Source organism: Equus quagga, chromosome 7 (assembly GCF_021613505.1).
Source record: "Equus quagga isolate Etosha38 chromosome 7, UCLA_HA_Equagga_1.0, whole genome shotgun sequence".
In the NCBI taxonomy this organism is placed as follows: Eukaryota; Metazoa; Chordata; class Mammalia; order Perissodactyla; family Equidae; genus Equus; species Equus quagga.
The window spans coordinates 116,098,763-116,112,265 of NC_060273.1; the positions used below are offsets into that span (position 1 = coordinate 116,098,763).

The following is a 13,503-nucleotide window of genomic DNA, read 5'->3' on the forward strand; positions in this document are numbered from 1 at the left end:
TTTTTTTTAAGATTGGCACCTGAGCTAACAACTGTTGCCAATCTTTTTTTTTCCTTTCTGCTTCTTCTCCCCAAATCCCCCCAGTACATAGTTGTACATTTTAGTTGTGGGTCCCTCTAGTTGTGGTATGTGGGATGCCACTTCAGCGTGGCCTGATGAGTGGTGTCATGTCCACGCCCAGTGAAACCCTGGGCCGCCATAGCAGAGCGCACGAACTTAACCACTTGGCCACGGGGCTGGCCCCCTAAGCCAATTTTTGATATTAAAAAGTCTTCTAGTTTACTCTGTTTTGCAAAGACTTACATGGTATTCAGCACTTTACTAATGAATCAGAAATTTGTCTGTATAGTTCCCTTTTTTAGCCTAGTATGCATATTATGTGACAGTTCCATTTTACTAGAGAATTTGGAAACATTTTTTGTTTGCGTGTTGAAGATGATATTTTTTGTGAGTTGAGGTTTATTTAATATAGCAGTTTGAAAAGTACTAAACAATGATGTTTTTACAAGTTTTTTGATGGTTTATCTTTGTGTCTTACAGAGAGATACTAGAGACTGGAGGTAGACAAACTACTTTTTTCTCTAGCATATTTTGATCCATACACATGGATTTGTTATATCTCTAAGTGAGAGACAGAAGTAAAGTGTTATTTCGGAGATACTTCTTTTGTAGAAAAAGGGACTGGTTTTCTTTATACATATCCTCAGAGCTTTTTCTCTTTAGGAACTTGAGTTAGAATGAAAAATCTTAAAAGCTTGAACTTTTAAAAAAAAATCTGTTTGGAACTGAATAAATTTGAAGGTTTTCTTTTTATTTTTCTGAGTTTTGATAAGACTCCATGATGACAAATAGTGAGAATTTTTGCCTCATCTCATAAGACAGACACTGTACTATCTTACAACTTTTCTATAAATCTAAAATGATTGTAAAATAACATGTTTATTAAAAAAACCTTGTTGCCATACTTTTTTGATTATATAGAATAAATGATGTGGAGAATAAAAACTGCCTGTGTTATTAACCAGTTTTCTCCAGTTAGCATGTTTTATTTTAATATTGTAATTTACCTCTAAAAATGGAATAATATGCATTACCGCTACTTGATTTATATGTTCTCTATTGATAAACAGTAGTTTCATTTATATATAAGATTTAGTGATCTTTTAAAAGTCAAATTAATATCTGAAACTTTTAAAACTATGGGGAGAGGTTAATAAGGTACAAATTAATAGCTGTGTATTTTGAGGGGAAGAAGTTAATAATTTACCACAGTGGTACACAGGATCTGAGTTATGCTTGTTTTGAGAACTAGGATTTTGAAAGTGTTTACGTTGATGTCGTACTTCATCATAATATAGCACTTTGGGAGCTTAAAAATTTAATAGCGTTATCAGTTAAGGTAATGTTAGCAAATTTAAGTTAACACATAAAAAGTAATTAATAAAAGAAAAGAATACTTAAAATAATTTAAAATATGATCTTTGTTATTAGCTATTAAAATGAATCTAAGTAAATTTCATATCATTTCTTTTCTAGATTTATTATCTAGGATAGATTTGGATGAACTAATGAAAAAGGATGAACCACCTCTTGATTTTCCTGATACCCTGGAAGGATTTGAATATGCTTTTAATGAAAGTAAGTGGTGTATACTATGTGCAAGATTTGTTTAACAATGCTAAAAGAATCATTGGACAGATATTATTTGCTAGCTAGAATGTTTTATGTATTTCTTTTGAGAAATAATGACTTATCCTTTCATGGTGAAATTTTTCATTCAAGTAAAAGAACCAAGTTATAATTTCCCATAGTTGTCAAGTCACTTAAATTGATGCACTTGAATTTGATTTGGCTTCTGTATTTCAGCCCTGAGTGTTCAACTCCCTGGTATCCGATTGGAACTCCCAGTTAAATTATATAGAAAGAATGCTACTCTTTCACATGTTATTTAAAATGAAATGACTGGCAATAATTATCTGTGACACTGTTTTAAAGCATAATACTCAGTTTTCCATGATATTTTCAGGCAACAAACTTATTTTAAAATTTATTAAGTTCTGAATGAAAGAAACTTTACCCTTGGGATTTGGAAGAACATACCACAGATTGCAAGGGTGTTCCTAGAACAAAGAATTATGATTCATTGGATTAACAACACACTATTATACTTGAAGGGTAATGTTATTACAGGCTAGGTAGCATTTGAGTTGTAGCTTTCTGTGTGTTGCTCTGCATTAACTAAATTGGTGATCTGTCATCGTTGTGTTGGTGGATATCCCTTTACAATATCAGTTATAGGTTTTAGGATTTAGAGTGACAGTCTCTGTGTGCTAGAATATTAAGTTAATTTAAACAGAAGATATTAGAGACTTTGATATCTTTTCTGATACTAATTTTCATGCTTTTTTTATAAAGCATATTTTATGCCAAAACATGTATGAATGGTAATATTTTGTTTTTAAAAATTGTTTTATATTTTAATTAACAGAATCAAATGGGTACCGAGACTAACATTGCCTCTGTTCTTTTGAAGTGATTACTAGATTCTTCTTTCAGAATAGGGATGGGGGGAGTGTGTTGATAGTGTGGGTACATCATAGACTGTATTTGCTTTATGGATGTAGGACATCAGTTTTCACTGAAGTCTATCTTTCATCTTCCTTGAACATTTCTTAAAGTGAGGAAAACACAAAGAAGCAATACACTTTTATCTCTCTCTCTTTTTTTTTTTTACCCGTTCCAGTAATTTAATTTCAGGTTTAAATTGCGTATTTCAAATTGCAGTTTTTCTCTTCAACTATTTTTTTTTTGCAGTAACATTGGATTATAACATTATACGGCTTTCAGATGCACATCGTAATATCTCTCTTATCAGATACATTCACACACATACATCTTTGCACACCTTTGTACACCCTTGCGTGCACATACTGTGCACTCATACACTTTTGTACACACCTACACCTTTGCACACACATATGCCCTTTCATGTAATACATCTTGGATGCACGTGCACCCTTGCACACACCTACTATTTATTTTTAGGTATCCTAGACATTGTCTTGCGTTAGTATAGACTGACAGTGTGAGGCAAAGATGCTTACATTTCAAGGAGAGAATGTCGCTTCCAAGGATGTTATTTTTAGCGTGATACAGTTCACCTTTGACTTCACGGTTAGTGGTGAATATTTTTTCAAAGAGGTGAGGATTTGAAAACAAGAAAGTGGGACTCGATATTAAACCCCTGAAAGGGCAATTCTAACTTAGTATCTTCAGGGATTTCTTTTTCAGATTTATAATGACAAAAACTCTTATGAAAGCTTTGAAATGAAACTTTCATTACCTGATTGAAGAAGCTTCTAAATTTTTCTAAAGGATTTTAAAGTTCTTAGTTGGGTAAAAGAAGAATTTGGATACAAAGTTCACTCTAAGCAAAAAAAAATTGTAACAAAGGGGGAGAGATTCTTTTTACCTGCGTCAAACTGACCCCTTGTTCTTTCAAATCACTGTGCCTTTTCAAATACTCCTTGTGTTTAAATTGCCCGTTTAGCTATTCTCCAGTTGTAATTGTGTGAGGCCCAGCTCAAATATCCTTGCTTTGGAAGATGAAGAAGGTGAAAGATCTTCCCCTTTTCACCTCACCCACAGTCCCTATGCCCTGGTGCAGTATTATGAGGAAGCACACTTTGTGTCACCAAAAATAAAATTGGGCTTGGTGGCAGACCATTTGAGTTTGAATCTTGTCCTCCATGATACCTGGTATTTACTGAACTCTTACTACAGGCCAGAAAGTGTCTAAATACTTTACATTTATTAATTTGTTTAGTTTGGTGATAGCCTATTTTGGGTCCTAGATTTCACCACAAATCTAATAAAATAAATGGATATGCTTCCCAGAATAACGTGCATTTGGGTACACACATGAAACTTTACAACCAATTCTAGGGGACCCTAAACTAAAGTGTCCTAAGTCTGACCTTTGACAGTTGCTGGACAGATTTCCCAAAGCTTTGAGAAAGGCCAGATTTGCAAATACAAGTATAACATAAGATCCAGATGTCTTTTCTGGATAAAAATGCTCACTTTCTTTGTCTCTTTACCCTCTTTTCACTTTTAACACCAGTGCTAATAATAGTTGGCTGTTTTGATGGGGCCCGTTTTTCCTAAAGAATCAAAATCTGTATGACTTTATGAGAATTAGTATGTTCAAAATGAGTAGAGAATTAAAAAAAAACCAACAGAACCTCTTTGAGATGTAGATACAAGTGGTCCGTTAAACTCACTTGCTAGGTCAGTCAGTTCCCTTTCACACGGCAGTCTCACAGAAAATACATCTTATTTCAGCTGCAACAATATTACCCTTACTATATGTCATGCACCTTTAAGGTTGCTTTAGTCATAATCATAAGTGTTAGATTTGTAGATGCCCTCAATCTACTTGTATTGGTATCTTAAGTGAGAATTTCCTTCTCCTAGAAAGAAAAACATAGATACATCTTATAATTTATGTGGCACTATCTGACCATGAACAAGTGTTATAATGATCCAGTACAGTGTCTCATGTTGAGAGTATTAAAGAACTTTACAAATAAGGATTAGCCCTTATTTTATATATTAAAAATGTCCATTTTATATGTAGTAAATTGATTCATAAAACTAGTGAAGTAGTTTTACTTGGAGTACTATATTTCCTGGATTCAGTTTCAGTGCCACAACTTTCAAGTCTTTCTCCACTCCTGCATGCCCCCATTGGATAAAAGTCAAACACTAATTCTCTTCAGCTTGTTTGTGTCCCTCTTCTGCTCCTAAATCCTTTCTTGTGCCTCACTGCTGTTAGGAAAAAGGTCAGACCAATAGTGTGGGCCTTCTACCATTTGATCCCAACGTGTCCTCCAGTGTTACATTCTACTGTTTGTCTCAGTACTCTTTATTTCTGTGAAACTGAGTTGTTCACTGTTATTTGAATTTGCTGTCCATTTTTCACAGTTTTATTTATATTGCTTGAGTGGGGTGGAGTTTAAAGCAATTGGCCTGTGGTCTCTCTCTCTCCTGATTACAAGGAATATACTCCTGAGGAAAAAAAGAAGACAGGTGGCCTGGTCTTTTCTCCTTGTAAACATGCTGATAATTTAATCTTTTAGTGAATACAGACTAATGTTTACTATGAGGAGAATACTTTGAGCAGGGTGACTGCTTTGGCAATGCCTATGGTAAACAAGCATATAATCTGTGGATTTGTGAGGTGTGTTTCTCTGAAGAATATCACATAAGCAGTACCACTCTCTGGCACATAAAATGGAAGTGTTTTATAACCAAAATGCTTGCCAATGTGTGAGGTAACCAATATGCCTCACTTAGAGACCTCACCTACTCTGGAGTGGACACTGCTATCCAGTGAGAGGAAAGGACCTGGGAAGAAATATCCAGGCTGTCTCAGACTTCTCGCTGCTTTGCCTCTGCCTCTTGACTACTTATACCCTTGAAATTACTACTAAAGTTATTCATCATCGATAAAATCTCCGAACTGAGTGAGTCTGACCTGACAGTCCAAATCGGTGTTGGCTCAGTGCCTCTCTCCAATTTCTGTATGAATATTTCCCATATTTCAAGGTCTGGTTGAGAAATCTCACTGAAACCTTCTGAACCTGTTCTAGCTTATAGGGATCCTTCATTTTTCCAAACTTGTTTTAGACTTTATTGTCTAGTGAATTGCTTGGGGCAATTTTTGTATTGTTGACTGACTTCGTTCTTGTTTAACTTCCTGAAAAGTTGCTTAACTTTTTAATATTTATGCTTCTACTCCTCAGGTAGCCTCTAAACTTAAGAACTAAGTTCATGGCTGTAGCTAGCAAAGATCCTTATACATTTTAGGTCCTCAAATATTAATTTGCTTTAGGTTAGAGAAATGAAAATCAAAAAGCATAACATTTGAGTGCTTGGGGCCATTCTTTTGTACTATTTATATGTTTATATCATACTGATATTTGAAGAAAACAGCCTAATGAAAAAATGAAACTGTTCTGAGAAAGTTATTTTAAATTTTTATCAGAAATTATTTGTCGTACTTTCCGTATTATTCTAAGTGTACTCTGAATCATAGCAATATTGTTGTTTATCTTCTAGAGGGGCAGTTAAGACACATAAAAACTGGGGAACCGTTTGTTTTTAACTACCGGGAAGACTTGCACAGATGGAACCAGAAAAGATACGAAGCTCTAGGAGAGGTATGGTCATATTTACACCTTCAACCTTGTTTTTCCCAATTTTAAGCAGTCAGAATAAAGGTTTTAAAGCTGAAGCAAGTCATGCCCCCTTTCTGCAAAAAGTGACTCTAAAAAGGTTTTGCATTTTCTTGATTTGATTATTTTTAATGGTTATGTTAGACACACGTTCTCAGTTTAAAAGTTTATGTTTTTATACAAATGTATCCTTCCCATGACCTTAATATTTTGCGGTGAGTCATTATATTGGAAAACAAATTTATGCCAAATTTTAATTTTATTTTTTTAATGTTTTTAAGAGGTTGAATCCTCTGCTGTGCCAGGAGGAAAAAGTGTTCTTTTAAGTCTTTATCTGGAAAAAAGAAAAAAAAAGAAAAATGTTACGTATGTTAACTATGTGATATGATGGATGTGTTAATTATCTTCATCTTGGTAATCATTCTACAGTATACATGTGTATAAAATCATTTTGTACACTTTAAATATTAACAGTTATGTTTGTCAATTATTCCTCAGTGAGGTTAAAAAAAGTGCTTTCTATATGAAGAAGATTGATATTTGGCTAATAAATTGGATCTAACCTACTTACTGACTTGATAAAAGATTAAGCCTTGTGACCATTAGGTACCTCACATGATATCTCTGGTAGGAACCTTTGTCATTCAGGTGACTGTTTTGTTAAAGCTAAAGTTGTACTCATTCTGTGTCATATTAAGTGTTTTTAATATAATGCATACACATTTGTTTAGTGATAACTAGACAACTGCTTTACCTCTCTAAGGAAAAGCTGAAATTTCTATATTCCTTTTTGGCCGTTTAATAAAGTCGTCAAAATGAGTTACTTGGTTAAGAATAGCATAAAGAATATATGAAACTTAACTTATGTTTGCTAGGAGACAATTCTCCATGGATCTCTTGCATTTCTGTGTGTCTCTGAGCAAAGGCGTTGACAGCTTTTGTTCTGGCCTATGTTTTTGAGGATGTTTGTGTAGGAAACAACCTTGGAAGATAGAGACTGTATCTTCCTCCAAGACAGAGGGCAGATTTGTTTGCTGTCCAAGGTACTACAGATAATGCTCCTCTCTTCCCCTACTGGTGGCAAAGAATGGGCAGATTTGCTAGCAACCCCCTTATAAGATTGGGCTTTGTAAGTTTGAGGTTCCTTAGGTGTGATATAGTCCCACTGTGTGCTCAGCCTCTACCCTTGGCTTATCTACATGGCCTCTTTGGGATTTGAGGGGCAAGAGGAATAGATGAAGTAATACGTGACCCTGGAATCTAGTGTCTTCTGTCAGCATCCTTGAACTGGTAGCAAGCTAACTTGTTAGCTTGCAAGCAGGGTAAAATCTCAGCCCCTTCACGGTTCTTGACGTTGTTCTCCAGCATTTATAACTTACATATATTTAACGCCCTGAATAATTTCTGTTACACTTAAAAAAAAAGTTTGCCTATTTCCACTTGAACTAATTATATGCTGCAGACTGGTAATATTTTGATGATAGGATATCCATACTCTGTGGCCTTAGAGAAGGGCTGCGGTTGTCTGTTTTTTTTTTTAATATGGGGCTTACATTTTACTCTTTTCCATAAGCCGTGTACGCTTGTGCACTTGGACAGGTGCTGTTCTCCAAACATACCTTGTCTTTTTTGGCATCTGCATCTTTTTCTCTCTCAACTTGTATCCTCCAACATCATCTATATCAAAATCTAGCTAGTGTGTCTTATTAGGTAATCCCATGTCTAAGTGATTCCTTTCTCTTAGAATCTCCTACCTAATTCTTTGGACATGGGGAGGGTCACACATTTATTTTTGTTGGACCTTACTCCATGAAAATCAAAATATTTTGAATTTTCACTTTAATGATTATATGTTTAAACAGAAGATATTCTGCATTATCTAGATTCCCTCGTCCTGTGCCTGTATTCACATTTTTGATCATAATCAGGTTGGCCCAAAGTGATCACCCCAAATCACAAGATTTAACTTTTCATGCAGTGTTTCGCAAAATTAGATCAGTGGCCCCTGAAGCTTCAAATACCAGTCCTATTATTCCCTAATCTGTTGATCACAAGTAAACATAACTTCCTAGCATAAAGCTCAGCACAACAAAAGATCCAAGGATTGGACAGGGAAAGTCCAGTGATTATAGCATTTGTTCCATACCATCTTGCTTCTTATGTCTTGTTTGAAATACTTGTTTTCATTGCTAATTTCACTGTTGAAGGTTGGTTATTAATTGAATTTCATTTCCTACGTCTTAGGAGTGAGATCTATGAGTTCTAGCTACTGAGTCTAGAATAATGACACAATTTTCACTACAGTGAATTTGTTTGGGGTTTATTATAATGGGATTTAACACGAATGTGGACCCGTCTTTTCATCCATATTTCTTAATTTCTATTTGAGCTATGCCTTCAAGTTAGATTTACCAACTTACTGTTCTTCATTCACACCTTGTATTTTTATCTTCTACTGTTTTCTCTCTTTGACATGCCCCTCCTCCCTTGTTCCCGATACCCCTCTCTCCACCTGCCTTCAGGTTTTGGCTCAGATGTCTCCTCCTTTAGGGAACCTTTCCTCATCTCTTCTGCTACAGTTTTGTTTTCTCTCTTCTCGGTTTCCTTTTTCCCCATCCTCTTTTTCTTCCTATCTTGTCTTCCACAAATGATTTAAGGTGACTTTAAAGATGAATGTCATTTGCAAGGTTAAAAATTAAATTGAAAATAAATAAGAAAACAGAATAAAAAAATAAAATGTTAGTAAGTAAGCTAAAGGCATGAGTTTGCTTTATTTCTCCTAAGGTACTTCACACTGTTTTACAGTATTTTTTAATGCACATCTTTAAGCAATTTGGAGGAACTTTCTGTGTCCTCTGATATTTGTTGAATAATAAATGAGTGTGGTACAAATATATAAACTGTTTTGTATAAATTCTGGATCTATGCACTTTAGAGAATTTCTTAATGTTAGGAATTTAAACATAAGGACATGTGTTTTCTTAGTGGAAGAAAGGAAGATGATATGTTAATGATGGTTTTCCTATTTGTAAATCTAAACAATTTTTAATTATTTTATTCTAATTCTCATTTAAGTTCCAGAAGTTTTGGACTATTAAAAGCTTTCCTGATTATTTGATAAAAAATAGACTATATTTGTGGCATATTCTGTTGGAAAATTTTTAACCTTTGTAGTCAAACTCTAGACTTATGTCACTATAATTCAGGAAATATAAGTTCTTGTATAACTGTGTACGCTTCCTAGAAAACAAATAAACCTTTATATTTAAATTCTGGAAATAATTTAGTACTTCCTGTTACCAGTAAGATCTCTAGTTCCAATAAGCAAGAACCTGTAGAAAGCATCTCACCTGGTCCTGCACATAGAAGCACTGAAAACCCCTTTCTCCTCATTGATGGATAGGACAGAATTCAGAAGATAGCACAAATTTGAGTTTATTGCCTGGGAGCCTGCCTTAATAAACAGCTTTTGATATGCTAAGGTTGAAGTTTTAAGGAAACAGATTTTGACTTCAGTGAGCAATCTAAACCAAAACCCTTTCTGTTTTTTTAGTGTTTTCCTACTAAATATTGAGTTTTGTCTTCAGCTGAGAGCTACTATATATGTTTCACAACTGCCGTTTTAGTTTATGTTTATTCCTCTCTTAAGGAGATTATTATAGCAGTCATTCAGCAGAAATTGTTTTTAAGACTTGCTCCTGAAATGCTCTATCATTTCTATGTAAATTAAACTTATTGTGTAAGTAAAATAAACTGAGATGTCAATTTGTTTTTAGAATGCAGTGCCGTGACTACGCGAGAGAATACTCTTTACATTCACAGAGTTACATTTTTATAGTCAAACAAATGCTTTCGCTAATATATATATATTTTTTTACTATCTACATATAGCTTGATAAAAACATATAGCTTGATAAAAACATATAGCTTTAATAAGTTTGGATAATTTCTCTAAATGTAGAAAGATACTATCAGTTTAAGGAGGTGGGAGAGTGGTGTGAAAGGATAATTTTCAAAATAGAAGTGTCTAGTGTATATATATTGGAGTTGAATGCCAAGAAGTGATGTTTCTGGTAGACTCAGTCAGAAAGGCTGGAAAGACCATTATGTTAAATAGTAAATAGAATGGTAAAAACTCAGCATGTAACCTGTGAAATTTTCTCGGTGATCTCTTTCCTGTCAATACTGAATTACTATTAAATGGAGAATTTCTAATCCAGCAGAAAGTCTAATGAAAGAGATTTGATTTTCTTGTCAAATTTAAGTCTTTGCATTTCTTTTAATATTTATCTTGATTGTCTCTTTAAGAATTAATAAATTATCAATGTGCTTAATAAGAAAATAGCAGTGATTAGGTAGTCTTATAAGCTTGTCTCTTTATTCATGGATAGGATCACACTTTTATAAAAGCAACTAGATGCGTGATTTTTTTCCTGGACCTAAATTCTGTCTTGTAAAGTAGTAGAAAATTACTGAAAAATGTTACATTAAAAAAAAAGGAGTTTATTAAAGAATGTAGGCCAGTGGTGTTTTATAGGGCATTTTTCAATGGCCGTATTCAGGTATTTGAAATGGGAGCAACTTCAATTAAGGAACAATAATATAAATGATCATTATTTTAATATTCAAATATTTAAATATAATGTGATTATCTGTATATAATTAATGCCTTCGTATAATGTGAAATTTGTACATCTTAAATTGTCACAAAAACAAATGGCTAGCCATCAAGAGATCTGGGTCCTAGTTCTGGCTCAGTAATTATCTCTATGACTTTAGAAAAATAATATTTCTGAGCCTCCACTGTAATAAAATGGGGATAAAATTATCTGAACTATTGTCAGGAATAAGTAAGATGCATACATATGATATTTTATATTCTTTAACGTGCCATTAAATATTAGGAGCATGGAATGAAAATAGAACTGTACTATTTAAGATTTCTAATTTACTGGGCCGACCCAGTGGCGCAGCGGTTAAGTTCGCACGTTCCGCTTCTTGGTGGCCTGGGGTTCACCAGTTCGGATCCCGGTTGCGGACACGGCACCGCTTGGCACGCTATGCTGTGGTAGGCGTCCCACGTATAAAGTAGAGGAAGGTGGGCACGGATGTTAGCTCAGGGCCAGGCTTCCTCAGCAAAAAGAGGAGGACTGGCAGTAGTTAGCTCAGGGCTAATTTTCCTCAAAAAAATAAAATAAAATAAAGATTTCTAATTTACTTTTATTATTAATATTATGAAGGTCTAATTTCTTGTTTTTCTCTCCCCTTTCTCTCCTTTGTCTACTTATTATTACTCACATCAAATTTATCTTTCTGTGGTAGAGATGAAGAAATGACTGTTGACTCAGAGTTGGTCAGCAATCTCTTTAGACTTCTGTCTCTCTCCAGCATCCATTCCTACAAGTGGGCTACTATATCTAGGATGGTATTAATAATTAGACATCTTAGAATTGAGGAAATAATCACTAAAATAATGGGAAAACCCAACTGAGAAAAACTGTAAGCCCCTTAAAAACAATGTGGCGTTGACATATGAACAGACACACAGACCAGTTGAACACAATACAAAGTCCAGAAATATTTTGAAAGTCCAAATACACGTGGAGATATAGTTTAAGTTATAGTACAGTCTTAAATCGCTCGGGCAAAAGGAACTTTAGGTAATTGATAGATAATCATTCATAAGAATATAAAATGTGAATATTCATCTCAATGTACACCATAATGAACTCCAAATGGGTCAGAGATCTAAGTGCAAAATATGAAATAAAACCTGTCAACCCAATAGTTTTGAAATATCAATCCAGTATCAGTGGTTGTGGTTTTGAAATACTATTTCACTTTAAAGCAACCTGAGTTCTTTGGTGAAATGTTAGATTGCAGTCTGGGGCGAGAAACAAATGACATGAGCCTGGAGTATCTTGTCATATCAGAAAGCAAGGAAGCTGCCAAAGACTACTACCTCTTCTAAAACTTGAAAAGAAAAAGACCAAAAAAATCCAAACAAAACCCCCCCCATTGGGCGGATAGACATAAACAAGCAGTTCAGGGGGGAAAAATTCAAATAGCCTTTAAACATCTGAAAAGATGTTTAACCTCACTCATAATAAGACATATTAATGAAGACTATACTGAGATAACATTTCTCACCTGTCAGGTTGACAAAAATCTGTAAGCTTGACAGCACACTCAGTAGATGAGGCTGTAGGGAAAAAGGACCTCTTGTACATTGCTGGTTGGAATGTAAAATATGATCCCTTTCGAGGGGACATTGCCAATATCTTACAGAATTACAGATGCATTCTCCTTTTTATGTGAGAAAGGAGAGGAAAGAAATGCATGTATTTGTTGGTTTATTTTTGTGAAAAAGACCTGGAAAAATAAACTCTTAATATTTATCTCTGTGGACTGTGGAGGAATGAGATGAAACAATAAAATCTCTGATAACTTTTTGTATAGTTTTGATTTTTGAACCATGTACACACTTTAATATTTTAGGAAAAAGGCATACCATAAAATTGAAAGGAAGGTGAAGCTAATGAGCCTAAGTGTATATCTAGGTGGTAACATAAACAAACAGAATAAAGAATTATTTCAGGTAGCTTTTAGATACAGTACTTCCTTTGTTGGATTTGTCCTAAGGATATAAAGAATCGCCAATGAAATGTTAAGATTAACTTGGTGGTTTTATTTTAAATAGTATCACTAGTATAATAATTTTGATATTATTTTATGAATATGGTATGTTAAAGCAACTAAGTAAATATATAAATATAATTGTGAACTATGCTTTTCAGGATTAGAGAAAAGAGATACAAAATATAACATCAAAGCAGTTAGGAAAGCCCCTGTAGAATAAAATTTTAAGTTTTGGAGTATCACTACAAACTCGTTATGTTTTAAAAATGTATTTCCTAGGTCTACCCACTGAAAAGGCTTGGAAGTAGTGATTCCCTAGTAGCAATGATGTACTTAGTAGGAGGACCTTGCTTTCTAAATGCATTACCTCGTAAAAGGAGCCAGGGCTCCTTGGAGAAAAGGCTGATTCCAGATCTGGGAATGGGAAAATATAAGATGAACTGAGGACATCGTGTTTTGCTGGAAAGCAAACACTTGGTCTAATGGAAGTATGTGAAAAAGACAAAGGAACCAACTTGAAAGGGCTTCCTTTGGCCAAAATTGGGACAATTTGAGGATAAAACAGAATAAAGGTTTTATTGATTATAAAACATTTAATAAAATGTCATGATTCCATAATATTTTT

The 13,503-nt window shown here is 34.2% G+C and overlaps 1 protein-coding gene across 2 annotated transcripts in view; it reads left to right on the plus strand.

The window, feature by feature from the left end:
* FAM172A (family with sequence similarity 172 member A) overlaps nucleotides 1-13,503 on the plus strand; it is a 384,459-nt gene that overhangs the window by 42,800 nt on the left and 328,156 nt on the right. For both annotated transcript variants that reach the window (XM_046665307.1, XM_046665308.1), the window contains exons 3-4: nucleotides 1,537-1,638; nucleotides 6,124-6,224. In XM_046665307.1, coding sequence (XP_046521263.1) covers nucleotides 1,537-1,638; nucleotides 6,124-6,224 — 203 coding nt within the window. The remainder of the gene's footprint in view (nucleotides 1-1,536; nucleotides 1,639-6,123; nucleotides 6,225-13,503) is intronic.